The following is a 20,467-nucleotide window of genomic DNA, read 5'->3' on the forward strand; positions in this document are numbered from 1 at the left end:
TCCACCTCCTCTGCAGTGATTATTTGCTAACCGCCAGCAGCGTAACACTGCTGGCGAATGAAGGACTTTCATAGGAGAGGGTTTCATCAAATCAGGACTGGCTTCAGCTGGATCCCATTGTAAAATACCAATAACGCCATCCTGCAATGGCTGCGAAGAGAAGGCTTTTTGCTTCTTAATAAATCAAATAGTGATGTTGTCCCCTTAGAGGTCTATGGTGGTAGAGATAAGCTCCGTTAATGGGGTTAGATTTATTCAGTGTTAATCCTTTCTTAAATAGCAAAAGCCAGTGAAAGAGCCTTTTGACTGCGTTTATCCTGGTATTTTGGCTCTTCACTGCTTCTTAAATAGACCCCTAAATATGAAACTTTTAGTGAAACTAAAGACACAGACAGACCTCTCTCTATTGTCCTCCCTACTTCAAGGCATTTTCCTTTTTACAAATATATTTATTATGTTACACGTTTGAGTCTATATAAGTCTATTGCAATGTCTACATTTATGCACTTAATGAAAAAATCTAAAGCACAATCCACATTGTGCAGCCTAGTGTGTTGGTTTGCACCATAAAAGTATAACATAGTATATAACTCACTGTGCTAATAACCTGTTTTATAAACTGCCGACAGAAAAGGATTTCCTAATGGCTCTTAGTTTACAGAACAATATAAGTCTGTTTTAAAACTGTGATCCAGTTTTCCAAACATAGCAGTTTGATTTATTGTAATTATTTCGGAAGTTTAGGTGTGAGCCTGGAAGTATTGCAGAATTTAGCATCTATTGTAGAGGAAAAGTCGTCTCCCCCGCCCCAACTCCAGACAGAGGGGAGGGCTGAAGCCTGCGGAGAGGAGGGGCGGTGTGCGCTGAGAGATTGCTGGAGTAAAAAGAGTCAGAGCTGGACGGGACTCGCATTTATTTCAAACTTCTGCTCCAAGAGAAGAGAACAAGTCACTTTCACAACAGCTCTGCCAGACTTGTCAAATGGATCTATTCTAAATTGCATTTAAAACTTTTCTTTTATTGATAGACTTCTGAACACTGCATGCAAGGATTTATTTTATTTTATTTTATAGTTTCTTGAACCTTTTATGTTTCTTTTGAACTTTTATACTATTGGAGAACTAATTTTAGTTGTATGTTTTATTTAAACGTACAAAGGAGTGTGCTTAAACTCAGATTTAAAACAGTTTTTTTGGAACAAACTGACCATAGTGTTAAAAGAAGCTTTATTATTTTGTCCCCAATTTAAAGATGTCCCCTCCTGGGAATATTTTTTTGGTCACTCTGGGGGTGTTAATCACCTTGCCCAGGGCACAAGGTGCATCTTGTGAGCCTGTTAGGATCCCAATGTGCAAGTCTATGCCGTGGAACATGACTAAGATGCCCAACCATCTACATCACAGCACCCAAGCAAATGCTATATTGGCAATTGAGCAGTTTGAGGGCTTATTGGCCACAGAATGCAGCCAGGATCTCCTCTTTTTTCTTTGCGCCATGTATGCGCCGATATGCACCATCGATTTTCAACATGAGCCGATTAAGCCCTGTAAATCAGTATGTGAGAGAGCCAGGACGGGCTGTGAACCAATTCTTATCAAGTACAGACATTCCTGGCCGGAGAGCCTGGCGTGTGACGAGCTGCCCGTCTATGACAGGGGAGTCTGCATCTCACCAGAGGCTATTATCACAGTGGAACAAGGAACTGGTAAGTGGCTATCCAAAAAATGACATTAAATATTTTATTTTGAATGAACCACCACTATTTATTTGCCATGCATGTGTACTCATATATATTCTATGTTACATTATGACAGTCGCTATATAAAAGCAGACTAAATCGTTGCTAGCTTGCTTCTTCCATTAAGATGAATGCATTGATGTACATTCATGAAACCATGCGTTCTTGTCACCCTCATCGCCAAAATGCTAAATCCTAAAACAAGTAATTGTTTCTACATTATGCTTGCTACCAAAAAGTTTCCACAAAGGGAGACATGACAGGTTTGGAATGGATTTCTCCACAGTAGTGTGAAAGCTGTATTCACAAAAGATAGTGATGGAGCATCAATTATCCCAGGGACATAAACCTGGGATTATTGATATCCATATATGGCTAATTTACATTTAGAAGTACAGCTTAGCATTGTATAGCTATCTAAGATAGATCTTGTAGATCATTTTGGGATAACTGATGCTCCACTGGTGTGTATGTGCATGGAAATTCAATGGGTCTTCTAATATCCTCTTTACGTTAGTATGACAGTGGTTCCCAATCTGTGCGCCGCGGCTCCTTGGGGTGCCAGGTCAATCTCACAGGGGTGCCGTGGCCTGGGCCTTTGGTAAGCAAGGCAGGGGACTAATTGTTAATTATTTTGGCTATGGGGTGCCTTGAAAAAATTATGGAGACCCTAACTGCCTCGAACTGAGAAAGTTTGGGATCCACTGTAGTAGGACACAAAGCTCAACTTATATTGCAATATAATGCTGCATATTTCCCATATAAGTTGCTTCCCCATGCACAATAGGAATATGGGGATCCTTCCCCAGGAAATCAAATAGTTACCCTAATATCTCTGCTGAAACACCCATCATTATTTCAGCATTTATTCCTGGACAGTTTTCAAAGGGGTAGGAACTTGCTGAGGTCTCCAAATTCGGTGTTGCACTCAAGTTGCCCTGGGCTACCATCCCCGTAACACATAAATGTGTCGCCTTATCAACTTACACTTTATCAAAAACCAGGAAGCGTAATGTAATAACCTGCTGTATAGGTTATTTTCCCAATGAGCTTTGTTCATCCATGAACTGAGTGAGGCAGACAATTGGGGAACCAGACTATAGACTAGTACAGAATTCCAAATTTTGCCCAGTTTTGTGCCGTGATTACGTGTCTGTGTAGCGTTGCCAGCTTTGTTTCAGAGAGTTTTAGAGTAGCCAGAGTGGACATTAAGTAAAGATGTCCATTAAGGATGCTAAAGGTTATTGAAACTCTTCCATTGAGCTCTAATGGGAAGTTTCTTTACACATTGTCAGTAGTCTGGCAAACAGTCGCTGCATAATTACTTCTGATGGGTAATTTAGCCTAATTCACAGTGTCAGCCAAGAGCCTTTGTATATACTGCTCAAGGGATTCTATGAATAGAATAGAAGGACTCCAGGAAGGTCACATTTACTTGGCTGGATGTTAAATGAGGAACTTTCAATGTTACAGTGTTTTTCTAGGTAAGAGATAAAACACTGAGAACAGGGTTATTTATTTTTATTTCAGCTGTTTTATTTTTTTAATATTATTTATAAATGGGTGCAAGGGCTATTTTTCTGGGTAAGTGCTTATTGTTATAGTTATTTAACACGGTGTCATTGTCTTTAATGACAGTGATGATCACTCATTGCTCTGGAGTTCAAATATGCACTAAATTTAACAACCAATGAGCAATTAGATGTCATCCGCCTAATACAACTTTGACAATGAAAGCAGATGTCTGATTGGTTTCTCTGGTTTTAAGGCAGATGTGCCCTTTTGACAATGTTAGTAAATAACCTACCATACCCTACAATATTTGTAAAAAGCCACACATAGAGAACACAATCCATTACTTCAATGGTTCAATGTACTAATGTACACAGAACCCCAGTGCTTCATTTCAGAGCAATGACACATGTAATATATAAGTATTACATATAAGGCAGCACTTCTCCAAAAATGGAGCAGAGCTGTCCTCCGCCACCTCTGAGTTTATCAAGGGCTTCGGGATAGGGAGGAGGGGAGGAAGCCATATGGTAATAATTAATCTCATTACCATGCATGTTCACCCTCTCTATGCTCAGCCTGCTCCAATCATGCCCCTTGATGGTTGGCAGCAGAAAGTAGCTGTCCAGAGGTAAATTAGCAGGAAAGAGTGCTTCCATCTTTTCTCCATATTTAATGAGGCACATAGACCCTCAAATGAGCTACTTGATGGGAGATGGGTATGTTTATCTCTTTAGTATTATCACACTATGGGGCGTATTCAATTGTCAGCGTTAACGCTGCAAAATGAGCGCTCGAAAAATATTACCGTTTATACGGTAATATTGCATGCGAAAACCGTTAATACGGTAGTTTACTCGCGGAATTTCAGCTCGCAGCTCAGGGAGCTGCGAGCTGAAATTCCGCAAGTAGTTACCGTATTAACGGTAAGATTTTTCGAACGCTCGTTTTGCAGCGTTAACGCTGACAATTTAATACGCCCCTATGCGTTTTATTTAATAACATGGGGCTATGTCTATAAATGCGCTGTAGCCCATATCATCCAGAGTCTTTTATGAATGTCATAAACTGTACATCATATTTCTGCCTACAGTACCATTGCACACAATTCATATGGAGCTTATTATTGATTATTATTATGTAGCCCTTTTTTCTTAAAAACTGACCAACGCAGAAAAAGCAGAGAAGAAAAAAAACAATAATCAAAATTCTTTAGATTGATTAAAAGACAGTAATGTGACAAATTATCACCTTGCGCCACAAATGTAAGTGTATAGGGCACATACATAGGTTGTATATTTAGAAACATATTGTCTTACCATTTAAGTAACACATCATGTAAAAGATACATTTGTGCTGACAAACGTTTGGTGCAGTTTGTAATAATTCTGTATTTCACTTCTTATTTCACTTTTCTTTTTAATACATTTCCAACATACTTTTTATGTATTTTTAAATGGTTTTCTAAGGTAAGATGACATATCAGCCTTAGACCCCAATAGAACAGTGCCTCCTGGTGGCCAAACTATTTTTTAAAAATTGCTTATTATACTGTATTTGCCATGCAATAACCTTTGAAAAAGCATCTCTCAGACATGGGGGGACCATTGTTTACTCAGCAAAACCAATTTTGCAGCAACATATATAGTTTTTAGACATGAGTTGCCAGGGGCAAAACACATTATTAGGAGCTGTCTGAGAGGGTAATTTGCTTATATAGATTCCACAAATAGAGCTGGGAGGTTCTACCAATGAACAGGTCCTGACTGTGTATAATATATGTCTTGGACCCTTGTGCTCACAGTCCCTATTAGTAACATCAGTAAGTTATACCAAAACCAAATTTCATCAGAGTTCACCATAAACCAGATAACAATCCCTAGTTCCAGCACAGCAAAGTCGATGCTGGGTACTCACTACACTAAACTTCTGATTGAGTATAAGACACCTCTTTCCATGCCACCACTTGTATTATGTCTGGCAAATCAGTCCTACAGCTCCATTACTGCTTCACTGTCCACCATCTCCCTCCTACTCTATACGACAGTCCCTTCCATAAGAGAAGGCTATTTGATCAGGTGATATCAGGGGTGAATTTCTGGTAAAATTGGAGCCAGCTAATTCCTTAGGTAACGGTCTATAAAACCTGACTTTTAATGTACTTTTGAGCATGTCTGTAAACTGTTGGCGGGTTGTATAATCTGGATGTTCTCCCCCTATCAAAAACAACCCTGGTTGACACCAATGGCTCATAGATCCAAGTCCCCAAAATTCAGTTTTTTCCAATAAACGTGAATTATTCACAGTTTTTCAAACCTGATGCTACTATATGAGATAATGTTAGAAGACACTGCAATATCACAAGCAATTTCTACAGTTGTCCTGATTTCTCCAATTGTGCCACTCGAAAATGACAGTGATGTACAATAATAATCAATTAAAAATTGAACGGATTATTACTGGATATGTTAGCAAATGTGGTTGGAAGGTAACTGCTATCACATTGTGTGTGGACATCTTCCTAGTGCAAATCCTACAAGCCCAAATTATTCCAAAAAGTCATCAAGCCCCTCAGCTTAAGAGGCCAAATAGCTGGATCTCATCCAATTGGTGTACGGCCAAAATGGACAGAGATCTGAGTGGTGGATCTGCCGTGTTTGTCAAACTTAAGTAAACTAGTGGAATATTAACCACCAGAAACCTAAAATGAATAACTGCAATGAATGATATTTGCTCAAAAAGATCATAACTTGCTTATTATATGCATACTACACATTTACTTTCTTACATCTATAACATATAGAACATAAGTTCCAACTGGTATGTTAAATCTGAAGTGGACCGAACAAGAATATCAGCTGGCTGGTACTTACATGAGAAAGTAAAAACAAGGCTAAAACAGCCACTTATGGAATAATAACGTGAGGCACCTTGTTTGTTTTCACTATGCCGATTTTGCAAATTAACAAAATGATGCTTTAATTTATTTAATAAATATAAAAGATCAAGCAAGAAAATAATGGTGGATATTTGTTAAAGTCATTCTCTGTCGTACAAGGGGCAGAAAAATGTAACCAATCAGCCACTGAGTCCTATTACGTTACACAAGCTCTTCCCAATGGTGCATCCTAGGGATTGATAACACTTTACAAACCAGTTAATTATAAGTAATTCTTCTGAGTATACAATGAGTGAACAAACTACATGATAAGATTAATTTGCTAAATATTTGTTTCAAAACTATCTAAATATTTAATCTTGAAAGTGAACTTTATAATACTTAAACTTTTTTATGTGTATTTTAAGAACCAATAACAGACTTCACTCTGGATTCAAACAATGGAAATTGTGGCGGAGCTGCGAGCGGTGAGTTTATTTTCCCATTTTATTATTGTTTTTTACAATTCAGGAAAAGAGAAGAGAATTGTTGTATTAATGTGTTTACATTTTTCAGTAAAATGTTTATTTTATACATCACTGACTCAATGGAGTTTGACTTACTCAAAATTAACATTCATAAGGACATTCTAAGCCATTAAGACTATGTATTGTCTACAAGTATCTTGTTCAACATCTAGGGGTAAACTTACTAAACTGCAGGTTTGAAAAAGTGGAGATGTTGCCTATAGCAACCAATCAGATTCTAGCTGTCATTTTGTAGAATATACTAAACTAATGATAACTAGAATCTGATTGGTTGCTATAGGCAACATCTCCACTTTTTCAAACCAGATTCTAGTTATCATTTGTTTAATACATTCTACAAAATGACAGCTAGAATCTGATTAGTTGCTATAGGCAACATCTCTACTTTTTTAAACCCGCAGTTTAGTAATTATACCCCTAGGTTTTACCTCGTATTGCCTATTCCTTTAAACTTCTAACCGTATTGACCAGCAGAGATTTGATTCAAATGTATTAAATTTATTATATTGCTTCAATTTGTATGTCATTCTTGTTCAATGTTTCAACTTGATGGTTTAATAAAATGAGACTGCTGGTAATAAGCAGCTGAAAATATGTATAATTGATCCCTGCAAAAAGTCCATACAATATATACAACAATTCACTGCAGAATAATGGTACACTCGCTGTTCATGGTCCATTCACAGTGAATGCCATAGGCTCTGTGTTGCTCTTCTTGTGACATGAAGTACATTCTGTACACAGTAATTTCTTAGACACAAGATTAGCAAGAAGTGAATTTTTATTTATTAAAAGTACAGCTTGAGCAAGGATCAGGCTTTGATGTGTTTCAGATATCTTTGGGTCCATAGTCATTGGTCTTCAGTCATTGGCACCTAAGAATAGGGATCCGCTGAGGTCCAAAACATGTCAGATGATTTGAGAGCCCTCCATTCTTTTAATCAATAATAGTTGGCTTCTTGATGCTCTTGTGGGCAAAACATTCCTTGGTGCAGATCCAAATTTTGTCATTGTGCTATAGTCGAGATGTGAGCCTGCCTTTGGGAACAATTCAGTTCTTTGAACCCTGTGAATTTGAGCAAATTTGTATGAATTCTACAATTTAAAGGGTCCATAATCCCTGTTTTAGGTGAATTTGAGCACCATTTCCATGTTGTTGCACCTTTATTAAAATTAGCACTCCTGACTCTAGTGCATGTTTTATTGATCTGGACAGGCAACACAGTCCTTATGTATTGCCTGTATTGTGTGTGTGTGTGTGTGTGTGTGTGTGTGTGTGTGTGTGTGTGTGTGTATATATATATATATATATATATATATATACACATTTTAATGTAAGCTATCACGATGATTTATAATAATAACCTCTTTTGTTGTTTTACATCCGTGTGCCAGTGCTAAAGTAAATGTATACCTCCACCACAATCAGCCTGTTTGTTCACTTATTCAGAAAAGCGCTTGCACACAGTGTAATCCCCCTCGCTTAATCTACCTGTCCTAGAAGACCATAATTGAATATCTGACATAGCTCGTGTTACATGTGAACTGAACTGTTCTTTAATTAAGGTGAAACCTAATCTTTTTGTAAGAACCACCTCTTGTGATTAGATGACACCTTTCTCTAATACGTCAGATTTGGGGTGTTTTGGAGGTTTCTGATCTATTCTGTATTTGGAAGCTTTCCAATTTATATTTACCTTAAAGATAAAAATCTGAATTATAACTGCGCTTCTACTAGACAACCATGTCAAATCTCATTGAGTTACTACCTCGCCCCTACAAACAATAAACTAGATAAATAAATGCCTATATAACAATATAAAGACAGATGCTGATATTGAGAATGTTCTTAATCACAATTTATTGTACACATCACCTGCGCTTGTCATATTTCAGTTGATCTAATTTAACTTAAAGAAACCGATTGCCAATTAAAGAATCAGTAAACATTAAGTTAATAGGTTTTCCCTCACTCTGCTATAGCTTATATATAGATTTTTTTCCACTCCGTTATCATGTAGTAAAGGTGTGAGAAAAATAAAAATAAATAACTCTGGCATTGTGTAAGGTAGAGTCCTGCTCTGACCCCGTAATGAGAAGAGCTACTGGGGTAACAGTATTACACCATACTGAAACAGGTCTCATCATTAGCTCGCTTGGCTGTTGGGCACACGTTACAATGCCCAGCCCTTTTCTGTTTTTATACCACAAGGGGGTGGCTTGGAGAGTCACTACACTATAGGGTCTCTGTGATGGAATTTTGCAGTGTATAATGACATATCGCTGAGTGTGTAATGCATGGCTGTCTATATGCTACAGGATTCCATCATAGGAGGTCTACAGCTCCCTGGTGGCACCCCAACCTGCCCCCTTTTTTTTATTCTGGACAGCTGAGTTTACAAGGACATGCTGAGAAGATCAGCAGAATATTGACCCTTGTTGAATAACAGCAGGGCTAGCGCAAGCAATGGGGGAGCCCCCATCCCCAGGTGGAGGTGCCCTGCTGCTGTCTCTTACCATAGCAGGCAAGAGGTGGGACAGCATTCTCTGCTTTTCAGACTGGGAGAGTGGCGCTTGGCTGTGACATCATAGTCATAGCTAAGCTCCTCACTCCCAACTTAACACTGACATTGAGGAGCAGACCCTGTCAGTTCACATGCAAGAAGCTGCTGGCTGCTCCTTCATGTCTGCAGCCGGTGCTCCCTGTGAGGGCATCGCAATGTCAGTGATGAGTGATCATTTGTAATTATGTATATGTATTCTGTATTTTAGAAAACCCCTATCCATTGCCACACTAGGCAAGAGCCTAGGTTTGCCTAATGGTAGCACCGGTCCTTAGTAAAAGCATTTCCCCAGCAGGCGCAGTGTGCTCTGGTTGCTTATGACTGTGCTTTTACATTGCATGTCACATTACATCATCTGTATTCTTCGTTAAACAGGATTGATGGGCCAATTTTAAATATTTTAATGAATATTTGGCAAAGTTGGACCATACTTGGCAACATTGAAATACTCCCGATGGAGGGGTCGGGTGGCAAGTGTGGAGGTGTGGAGCAATGACATCATCATGTTCCAACCACCTGCCGTGTAATGCCACAAATTGGCATCGCACCGCGAGGGCAGGGCTATTATGAAGCAAATGATGTCATCAGGCCCGCTCGATAGTGAAGTGGGTGGGAACCGGGAGGAATGCCCGGTATTGAGTTAAACTTAGTGCACAAATAGATCACACTAATTTGCCTAAAAATGCAGTAAATTCTAATCCCTGCTTATGTTATAACTGTGATATGATAGTCTCTGAAACAGGCAGTGTAGCAGTCGGTGCATTAAAGCATTAAGATGAGTGTCTTCGAAAACCTCTGTAATTGGATACCTTGTTTTTAATACGTATTTCTTTCTGTAGAAGTAAAATAATTGAAATATTTAAATTGTAAATGTGAGACATAACCGATATCATAGAACCCCTGTAGGTCAAAATAGAATAGCTCTGACATGTTATTTAGATGATGTCTCTCCGAACCTGAGACCTGCAATTTTTCTGATCGGGAAGGAAGTGGTCTGAAATCCAGACCAACAGAGAACCAAGGTTACATTTTTCATCCAAAATAAACTTTTTTTTTTGTCTTTATAATGCTGTCTTTGTTCATTCATTTCTACATACTTGTACGTTAAACATTGTAACCATTTTTGGGCATTTGGCATAGAGATGCCTGTGAACAGTGCCCAGATATGTTTGGACCAAGGGAGTCTGTGTTTCAGTGTGAAAATGTGGAGCTCTATCCTTATAACCTGAAATACATCAGCAATATTCCAGTAAATGATGTAAATCTTGCAAAAGTTCTGCCTTCTGTACATATTGCTAATTATGACAAGTGAGACTCATAAGAGACGATTCAATTAGGAGCAAATTTTCCATTTATTCCTCGTGTAGTTTGTCCACATAAAGTATAGGCAAGTGTTTAAAAAACAATTAAATTACAAGACCTGGGGCTAGATTTACTAAGCTGCGGGTTTGAAAATGTGGGGATGTTGCCTATAGCAACCAATCAGATTCTAGCTTTCATTTATTTAGTACCTTCTACAAAATGACAGCTAGAATTTGATTGGTTGCTATAGGCAACATCTCCACTTTTTCAAACCCGCAGTTTAGTAAATCTAGCCCCTGAGGTAATTATCCTGTACGAAAATATTTAACATTCACTCATTTTTGCTTGCACCTCCTAAGGTGTTGAAAAGATATATAAATTATTATTTTGAATCTGGAATGGTCAAAAGAGAATACAGAAGAACATCAAGTAAACCCTACTTCTAATTAGTCACTTCCCCTCTTTAAAGCATAATCATAGCGTGTGATGTGTCTTATGTGGGGCAGGCATGTGGGAGGCATGTAAAGATAAGAGTAGATGTATGTAGTTAATTTGCTTCAATAAAATGTTAATTATACTATACCATCACCATCATCATCACCATTTATTTATATAGCACCACCGATTCCGCAGCGCTTACAGAGAACTCACTCACATCAGCCCCTGCCCCATTGTGGCTTACAGTCTAAATTACCTAACACACATACACAGACTGAGAGAGAGAGAGACTAAGGTCAATATAATAGCAGCCAATTAATCTACTAGCATGTTTTTGGATTGTGGGAGGAAACCGGAGCACCCGGAGGAAACCCATGCAAACACAGGGAGAACATACAAACTTCTCACAGATAAGGCCATGGTCAGGAATTGAACTCATGACCCCACTGCTGTACTTTCCAACTTGAACAAGTTGGCCTCTTGGAGATCCGCAGGGGGAAATGGGCATGTGGGGACTGAATCACGTCATTTTGGACCCGCTCCTGCTATGCAATGCTGAAAATTCATGGTGCGATTGCGTCATTAAGCTCCACCCCTATAAAGATCTGGGAGAATGCCTACTCTTCCGGGAAGTCCGGGTGGATTCCCTGAAATTCAGGAGCATTCCGGAAATTCCTGGAGAGTAGGCAAGTATGTACTATACTGTATATCTTTAATTGAATAATAATAATTGAAACCAAAGCTATGAGAATGCTGATTGCTGCAGTGCAATTCACATTTTATTAGTCAAGCAAAGCCAAGGGCTACAGTACAAATCTCTGACAGGTGGTTATCACGGTTTATTATGGCAACTTGCTATCCAAGTAAACAGATATAGGGGCATTATTTTTGCAGAGCTCACAATAAATCCCACCCATGTACTTTGCATGCCTCGCACACGATATTGTTTTATGTGCAAATTGAACACTTGAATTTAATTGCACGTGAACTTAAGAACGGGAAGTAAAAATATCACATGAAGTCCGTGAAACATTCACTCCTAATCAGGGCTGCCAAGAAGAATTCAGGGCCCGGGTACAACAAATTCATGGGGCCCCCCTCATAGTGAAGTAAGCCCCAAAATTTTTTTGCGCCGCCTTACGGCGGCGCAAAAAAGATTAGGTATATGGTCATATATTCAGGGGCGTGGCTAGCCAAACGGCAGTGCAAAAATTTTGGGAGGTGCGGTCATGCATTTGGGGGCGTGGCAAACGTGCCATTGGGGCGTGGCTAACATAAAAACCACTAGGCTCTCAATTCGCCGGAGCGTCACATATGTTTAAGCACTCCTGACTTTCAGGACATCTACCACCACAGGGTAGTATACAAACAATGCAGTGTGTACACAAACAGTTCAGTCTTGGCCTACACCTTACATTGGACACAACATTCACCAAAAATTGGTATTGTCCCTACTAGAATCACAACATTTCACACACTGTGCTGCTCTCTCCTACCTGTTCTTCTCACTTTCTCCACCTGTGGCTGCTGCTTTCTTTAGTTGTGGCTTGTCCGGATCCAGAAATGTTGAAGGACCTATTTTGAAAAAAAAATGGCTACATTTAGAAAATTACAGCCAGCCCCAGCGTTAAATCAATAGCACCCACGATTAATAATTAGGCCTTCCTCCAGCTCCAATATTACAATAATGTGCCCCTTCATCATCGCCATGCCTTATGATCACACTGTGCCCTCCATGCTGTTTTTGCCCCCTTCATCTGGCTCCCCTTCATCAGACTATACTATGCTGCTCCCCCCCTTTTTCAATCCCACTGTGCCATGCCTCCCCCCCCCCCCTTTGTAACCCCACTGTGTCATGCTGCCCACCATTTTTTAACCCCACTGTGCCATGCTGACCCCTGTTTATTAACCCCACTGTGCCATACTGCCCCGTTTTTTAACCCATCTGTGCCCCTCTCATTTTTTCACCCCCTCTGTCATGCTGCTTTCCCATTTTTTAACCCCTCTGTGCTCCCCCCTCAATTTTTAACCCCTCTGACATGCTGCTTTCCCATTTTTTAACCCATCTGTGCCCCTCTCATTTTTTAACCCCTCTGACATGCTGCTTTCCCATTTTTTAACCCATCTGTGCCCCTCTCATTTTTTAACCCCTCTGACATGCTGCTTTCCCGTTTTTTAACCCCTCTGTGCTCCCCCCTCAATTTTTAACCCCTCTGACATGCTGCTTTCCCATTTTTTAACCCCTCTGTGCTCCCCCTCATTTTTTAACCCCTCTGACATGCTGCTTCCCCGTTTTTAACCCCTTTGACATGCTGCTTTCCCGTTTTTTAACCCCTCTGTGCTCCCCCCTCAATTTTTAACCCCTCTGACATGCTGCTTTCCCATTTTTTAACCCCTCTGTGCCCCCACTCATTTTTTAACCCCTCTGACATGCTGCTTTCCCATTTTTTAACCCCTCTGTGCTCCCCCTCATTTTTTAACCCCTCTGTCATGCTGCCCCCCCGTTTTTTAACCCCTTTGTGCCCCCTCATTTTTTAACCCCTCTGTCATGCTGCCCCCCCGTTTTTTAACCCCTTTGTGCTCCCCCTCATTTTTTAACCCCTCTGTCATGCTGCCCCCCCCCCCCCGTTTTTTAACCCCTCTGTGCCCCCCTCGTTTTCCTCCCTTCACTTACCTTTTCTCCTCTCTTGGTCTTCTCTGCTGCTCTGTGCTCCAGACTGACTGAATGCTGGGCATGACATGATGACATCACACCCAGCATTCAGACAGTCTGAATAGAGCACAGAGCAGCAGAGAGGAGGGATGCCGGCTCCGCGATCAGGTGAGTATGTTTTTTTTTTTTTTTTAAAACTAGCCTGCTCCCCCCACCAACGACCGAGCCCCCCCCCCACCCCCCCCGCTAAAAAAAAAAAAAAAAAAGGAAAGGAAAAAAAACGTTTTCAAAAAAAAAATTAAAAAATTAAAAAAAATCAGCAGCGCAAGGGCCCGGGCCGGGCCCCCTGACATGCCGGGCCCGGGTAATTAGTACCCGCTCCCCCCCCCTCTCGGCGGCCCTGCTCCTAATTGAATCACCCCCATACTATATAAGAGTTCTAAAGTTGAGTATTCAAGCCTTGATCCTTATATCCTACAGGAGGTTGAGGTAGATGCAGAAAAGGTGTTTAAAAAGAAGTGAGCTTTACTTTCAAACTATAGGCATTTTTAAAAGGAACACTTGCCTTGTCACATTGCATATCATCATGTATTCACCTGGACAGCTTTCATGACAGACCATGGACGTTCCACGCTCAGTAATTTACAATTTTTTTGCTTACCTGAATACATTAATATAATAATAAATGCGCCCAACATTTAACAGACAATATTTGACAGTAAGTGTTGGTATTTTCCACATTGGAATATGCTACCATTGCAGATTAATATCTAAAGTTGGATTACGTGTATCAGTGTTCTATTTCTGTGTTGTGGAATGGGTAAAATATTTCTGTATGGGCTGACCCACCAGTTAGTATGTATGGAGCACACAATCTAAAAGTTGTTACAAATAAATATAAATAAAGTTTATATGTTTTCCAAAAAAATATTCAGTTGTGCACCACCAGATGATAACTACTATACTTTTTTCTTCTCTTGGGTGTTGATAGTGCCTAGACTGAAAGAAAAAAGTGGAATTGGTTTTGTACAATGTCAATCCACAACATACATTTAAAACGACAAATAGATTTTTGTTTTATGCATAAATTGAGGCTATTCAGTCAGGGGGCCACAGCAGCATTTTCAAAGCACTTGGGAGGGGGGGGGGGGGGGGTGCCACCTTAACCAATTCTCAAAAAAAACCCTCCTGCATTATATTCTCCATACATGAATATAATCTACCACCAATAATATAATAAGTGGCTTGTGTCCTGTACTACAAGGGTTGCTTGCACAGTCCTACAGAGGTTGCTTGTGTGTAAATGTCTGCTCTGTTGATTGAATGTATTATGTTTCTATAATGTTTGAGATAAATATTATTTCAGGTATGAGGTATAATATTATTTAAATCTAAGATAGCACAGATATCTTCTATTGACCTCAAAGTGAAGTTGGCAACATGTTTAAAAGATCACTGTATGTGATTAAACATTTTCATTACCTGGCGATCAGCTTTACTATTGAGAATCGGTTCCATATTTCAGCTTGCCCCAGCAATAGATAAGTGCAATTCCGTGAGTTTTTCTGTTTCTGAATACCTCCTTTTTATTTAAAGAAACTCAATTGCATATTTGTATATTACTGTGTATCATTTTATTATTTCTTTTTAGAAATTAATAGCATTGTGACATTTTTTCATCATATTAAACTCCATCTAATAACATTCTGTCTTGGTGTTATTAAGGGATTCATGTGCTAGATAGCTTGGTTATCGGAAATGCTACATAACTATATTATAGAGGAATATTTGGTTTAGGACAATTCTGCTTAAGTTAAGTTATGATTGTAGTGGCTTATAAGACAGGGAGAACGAAGGACTTCTGCTTGGTGTTATTTTTAGTATCAAATATTGATGGTGGCAGTATTGGACAATTAATAGTGAATGTGAGTTATAACTAAAGGGCGATTTTAATCATTTTTTATACAGACCAGGTGGTTGTGCCATGATTAATCCTTTGTCACACTGGCTCAGGTGAGTATTGTATGTGACAGTATCTATTATTAGACCAAGGGCACATTTAGAACTTCTATTATCTTGAAAGAAAAAAAGGTATGCTCCAGACATAGAATACACCTCATATTTCCATTTAGATGCCAAATAATAATAGCCCTGCTAATTTGGGTTCACCAGCAAGAAAGAGTAAAAATTTTGTTTTAAAGTCCAACCTAGAATCACTATCAAACCTACCCTTCATTAATTGAAACTTTTTTTTTTTCTCATTTCCTACCAAGTACTGCTTGGTTGAGCCTCATTTATTCCTGAAATAAATCATTAAACATCAGGGGGTAAATGTATCAAGCTGAGAGTTTTCCGGCGAGTTTGAAAAACCAATCAGATTCTAGCTACGATTTATTTAGTACATTCTACAAAATGATGCCTAGAATCTAATTGGTTGCTATAGGCAACATCTCCACTTTTCAAACCTGCCGGAAAACTCTCAGCTTGATACATTTACCCCCCGGACTCTCTTTATTGCATGTCTCACTAATGTACATTTGAATTTTTTTTACTGCACTGGGCAAAATGCACATAGAAATGCTCTTTCCTATATAAAGTTCTTCTAGAAGCTGTAAAATGCATTCACTGGAAAATATAGGCTTATGTCTCATCCAGAATGTAAAACTCAGCTGGGGGGTAGGGAGGGATAGAGGGTATTGAGGAGGCTGTGAGTTTGCACTAAACAGGAACGTCCCAATAAATGTGTGCTCTTCACTCCTTTAAGATCATTTAATTATCTCATCTTGCCATCTGCAATCTGGGCGCATATCTGCATATGGAGGCTTTAAGTAGGGCACAAGTGAGCTTAGCCTATTTTCAGTAAGATCCTCAATTATCCACACAGCTCCTCCCGTCAGAAGATGCAGACTATTGTACCCTCCGTAGTTGTTGCCACCATGACTTGCTAATCCATACACTGCCTGCATGAGTGTTTCAGGAGCCCATTTAGCATGGAACACTGTAATCTGCTCAGTTCCTTTGATCAAAGAATATAAAATCCACTTCCCCACTCCTTAAAATTTTCGCCATCTTGACGTGCTAAACACTTTCCTGCATAAACCGGCACATTCAATCACGTTATCAGAAGAATATATTTGTATATATGCAGGTTTGTGCATGAATCATTGCAAGTTTATAACCTACATTAATATTGCTTTAAAATACAGCTAACTATATAGGACAGGGTCAATTAGCCACGAGGTTCTGTAGGAAAAATGGTGCGAGCGAAAATTTTTCTACCATAGTTACCAATATTTGGTGCAGAAACACTTCAAGTATGTTTCATTTCTTTACTTTAGTTTAGAAACTAAATACAAGGCACAGTGGGCTGCAAATCCCAAATTTCCTGATTAGATACAGCTTAACAGATAACTGGGTTGCTGCTCTGGAATGTTTGGTAGAGCAAAAAAAATGTGATTTTCTTTTGGCAGACTGTCTGGAGAGATACAATACTATAGACACAGGAACCACTGAGTGAATTTCAATGAGCTGCTGCTTTTATAGCAGTGGTGTTATGTACCTCTTTATAACAAAAAACATTACCTTATTGCAAGTACCACTTAAAGTGTAAAGGTATGTTTCTGGTACCCTTTAATGTGCAGAAATATGTTTCTGGTACCCCCTAATGTACATACATGTACTAAGCAATCCCTGTAAACGATAAAAAAAATAAACAATTCTAATTTGTTTTTTTGTTTTATTGTTTTTTTATATTTTAAAGAGCTATTTTGTTTGATAATCATGTTCTACAGGTATAAGAAATAACTAGAAATACAGTGCAAATAAAAACAAAAATACTTGTGTTTTATTGTACTGTAAATAAAGTTATAATTTCCCATTTATACCAATTGAAGTGTCTGAACCTTAGTTGCCGACTTAATATTGTTGCCCTCCGGGAGATCCCGAAGGGGGTTTGTGGTGGGAGGGCAGGTGGGGGCAGGACTTGGTAAATCACTTCATTTTGGCCCCGCCCCTGTGACAAAAATCGACATGTTGTTGCGGGAGCGGGGCTTAAATAACTCGATTCACCGCAAAGCGCATCATTTAGGTTCCATACAGGCAGCTTACGGGAGAATTGCCTGCTCTCCTCGGAGTCCAGGAGACCTACCTGGAATTCAGGAGTCTCCTGGACATTCCGGGAGAGTTGGCAAGTATGGTGTTAATGCCATCTAAGAAAAATCTCTATTGGGGATGCAAACTGGCTTAAATACATATCTAGAAGATATTGTATATAATATGAGCTAGAAATGATCACATCACCATAAGATATTAAATAGTATACTTTATAGCAACACTGTGGGTTAGTTACCAACACAGGGCATATGGCAACGGCAACCAATCAGACAATTGCTTTCATTGTCTAGCCTGCATTACCTTGATGAAAGCTGATTGCCGATTTGTTGTTATTGATTACTGACTTCACATTTGTTTTTGTTTTTTTAGTAAATAACATTCACTTAATAACATCTATGACGTCCCAATGTCAGTTTTCCAGCAAAGGGATTGGTTAGGATGATTGGTTTTAGATAGGTTAAAAATTAAATAGTGATATTGATCATGTCTTATTATCTTTGTAGTCTCTGCTTCCATGTCCTTTAAATAGTAATGCTATTTGTGTCTGTTTTTATAGACCATTGCAAATGTAAGCCCATGAAAGCATCACAGAAGACCTATCTCAAGAATAATTACAACTACGGTGAGTGGGAAAACATTGATTTGTGTCTTTTGTCCAGGGCTGATTATATTTTTACAAGTTACAAGTTAGTAGTTGTTATCATTTTGCCATCTAACTTACTAAGTATTGTAATGGAAATACAATGGGATGGGAACGTAGACCATGAATCCCACTACAAGTTGTTAGAATGTAATTCTTTGTATGCTGTATTTCATACTAAAAAAGTGACACGTGCTATGCAATGCTTGTTAACAATTTGAGCTACTTATCTATATTAGGAAAGTAATAAATTGCTCCTGACAAGCTTGCGTAGCTATACTGTACAGTATATCACTGGGTCTGAAAGCATTGTGTTGAAATCTTTACTAGCAATGACTGTTTAAATTAACTTCTGCTTGCCTGGGATGTTCTAAGTTTTGAAGTGTGTAAGTCGGGGGCATAACAATATTCGGTGCAGGTGGTGTGGTGACCACGAAGGTGAGGGGGGACCAACAATACCGATTTGTTCCACCCTTCAAATTTGCCCTGGCTTCAGCCTTTGTAGCTCATTTAAATTTCTGCATAGGCAAGTGCAGGGGGCATTACAGGTGGATATAATCCTCCCCCTTACATTAAGAATACAATAGTAAGGACAAATGCTGTAAACGGCTTTCTCTAGTAGTTCACAAACACTAGCACTGACTTCTTTTTGCAAGTTATTTTAATTTGTAGACTTTTCCTGAGTACTGTAGAATGTTTACTATATACACTGGACCTGATTCAATAAGGAAAGTGAAGCAAAAAAAATGAGTAACTTTGCACCTTAGCAAAGCCACATTGCATTGGAGGGACAGGTAAATTTAAAATGTGGGAACAGAATTATAGTTGTGGTAGGGAATGTCCTAGATCAACTTTAAATTTCAGTGTAGAAATAAAGCTATCAAGTATGTGTGTGCTAGATGAAAAGACAGCCAGTATTTATCTTATGGGCAAAATAATAAACTAATTTGCACCCCTTGCATTGTAACATGGTTTTATCCAGGAGAACATTTACTCCTTTTTTGCCTTACTTTCTTTAATGAATTAGGCCCACTGTGTTTAGAATATATATCTAGATACATAAGATATGAATATTTTGGTGAATAAAAAATGGAATCCCACTGTCACAACCCTGTGCTTGCCCTTGTCTGGCACAAATCATCAAAACCATCAACAGCATCATCAACATTTATTTATATAGCGCCAGCAATTAGGAACAAACAGTAATAAAATAATACTGGGTAATATATGCAGACAGAGGTACAATCTATTTGACAAATTAAGTCTCACATTTTGATTGTGACTATATAGTTATGCACACCCCATCTATATAGTGACTATATAGTTATGCACACCCCATCTATATAGTGACTATATAGTTATGCACACCCCATCTATATAGTGACTATATAGTTATGCACACCCCATCTATATAGTGACTATATAGTTATGCACACCCCATCTATATAGTGACTATATAGTTATGCACACCCCATCTATATATAACTATATAGTTATGCACACCCCATCTATATAGTGACTATATAGTTATGCACACCCCATCTATATATAACTATATAGTTATGCACACCCCATCTATATAGTGACTATATAGTTATGCACACCCCATCTATATAGTCACTATATAGTTATGCACACCCCATCTATATAGTGACTATATAGTTATGCACACCCCATCTATATAGTGACTGTATAGTTATGCACACCCCATCTATATAGTGACTATATAGTTATGCACACCCCATCTATATAGTGACTATATAGTTATGCACACCCCATCTATATAGTGACTATATAGTTATGCACACCCCATCTATATAGTCACTATATAGTCACTATATAGTTATGCACACCCCATCTATATAGTGACTATATAGTTATGCACACCCCATCTATATAGTGACTGTATAGTTATGCACACCCCATCTATATAGTGACTATATATTTATGCACACCCCATCTATATAGTGAGTATATAGTTATGCACACCCCATCTATATAGTGACTATATAGTTATGCACACCCCATCTATATAGTGACTATATAGTTATGCACACCCCATCTATATAGTCACTATATAG

At 38.8% G+C, this 20,467-nt stretch overlaps 1 protein-coding gene across 1 annotated transcript in view; it reads left to right on the forward strand.

Moving 5' to 3' along the window:
- Positions 1 to 888: 888 nt before the first annotated feature.
- FRZB (frizzled related protein) overlaps positions 889 to 20,467 on the forward strand; it is a 30,194-nt gene continuing 10,615 nt past the window's right edge. The window contains exons 1-3 of the mRNA XM_075180490.1: positions 889 to 1,705; positions 6,557 to 6,616; positions 18,303 to 18,368. Of these exons, the coding sequence (XP_075036591.1) occupies positions 1,252 to 1,705; positions 6,557 to 6,616; positions 18,303 to 18,368 (580 nt within the window). The 5' untranslated portion in view covers positions 889 to 1,251. The remainder of the gene's footprint in view (positions 1,706 to 6,556; positions 6,617 to 18,302; positions 18,369 to 20,467) is intronic.

The sequence above is a fragment of the Mixophyes fleayi genome, chromosome 7 (genome assembly GCF_038048845.1).
Source record: "Mixophyes fleayi isolate aMixFle1 chromosome 7, aMixFle1.hap1, whole genome shotgun sequence".
Classification (NCBI taxonomy): Eukaryota; Metazoa; Chordata; class Amphibia; order Anura; family Limnodynastidae; genus Mixophyes; species Mixophyes fleayi.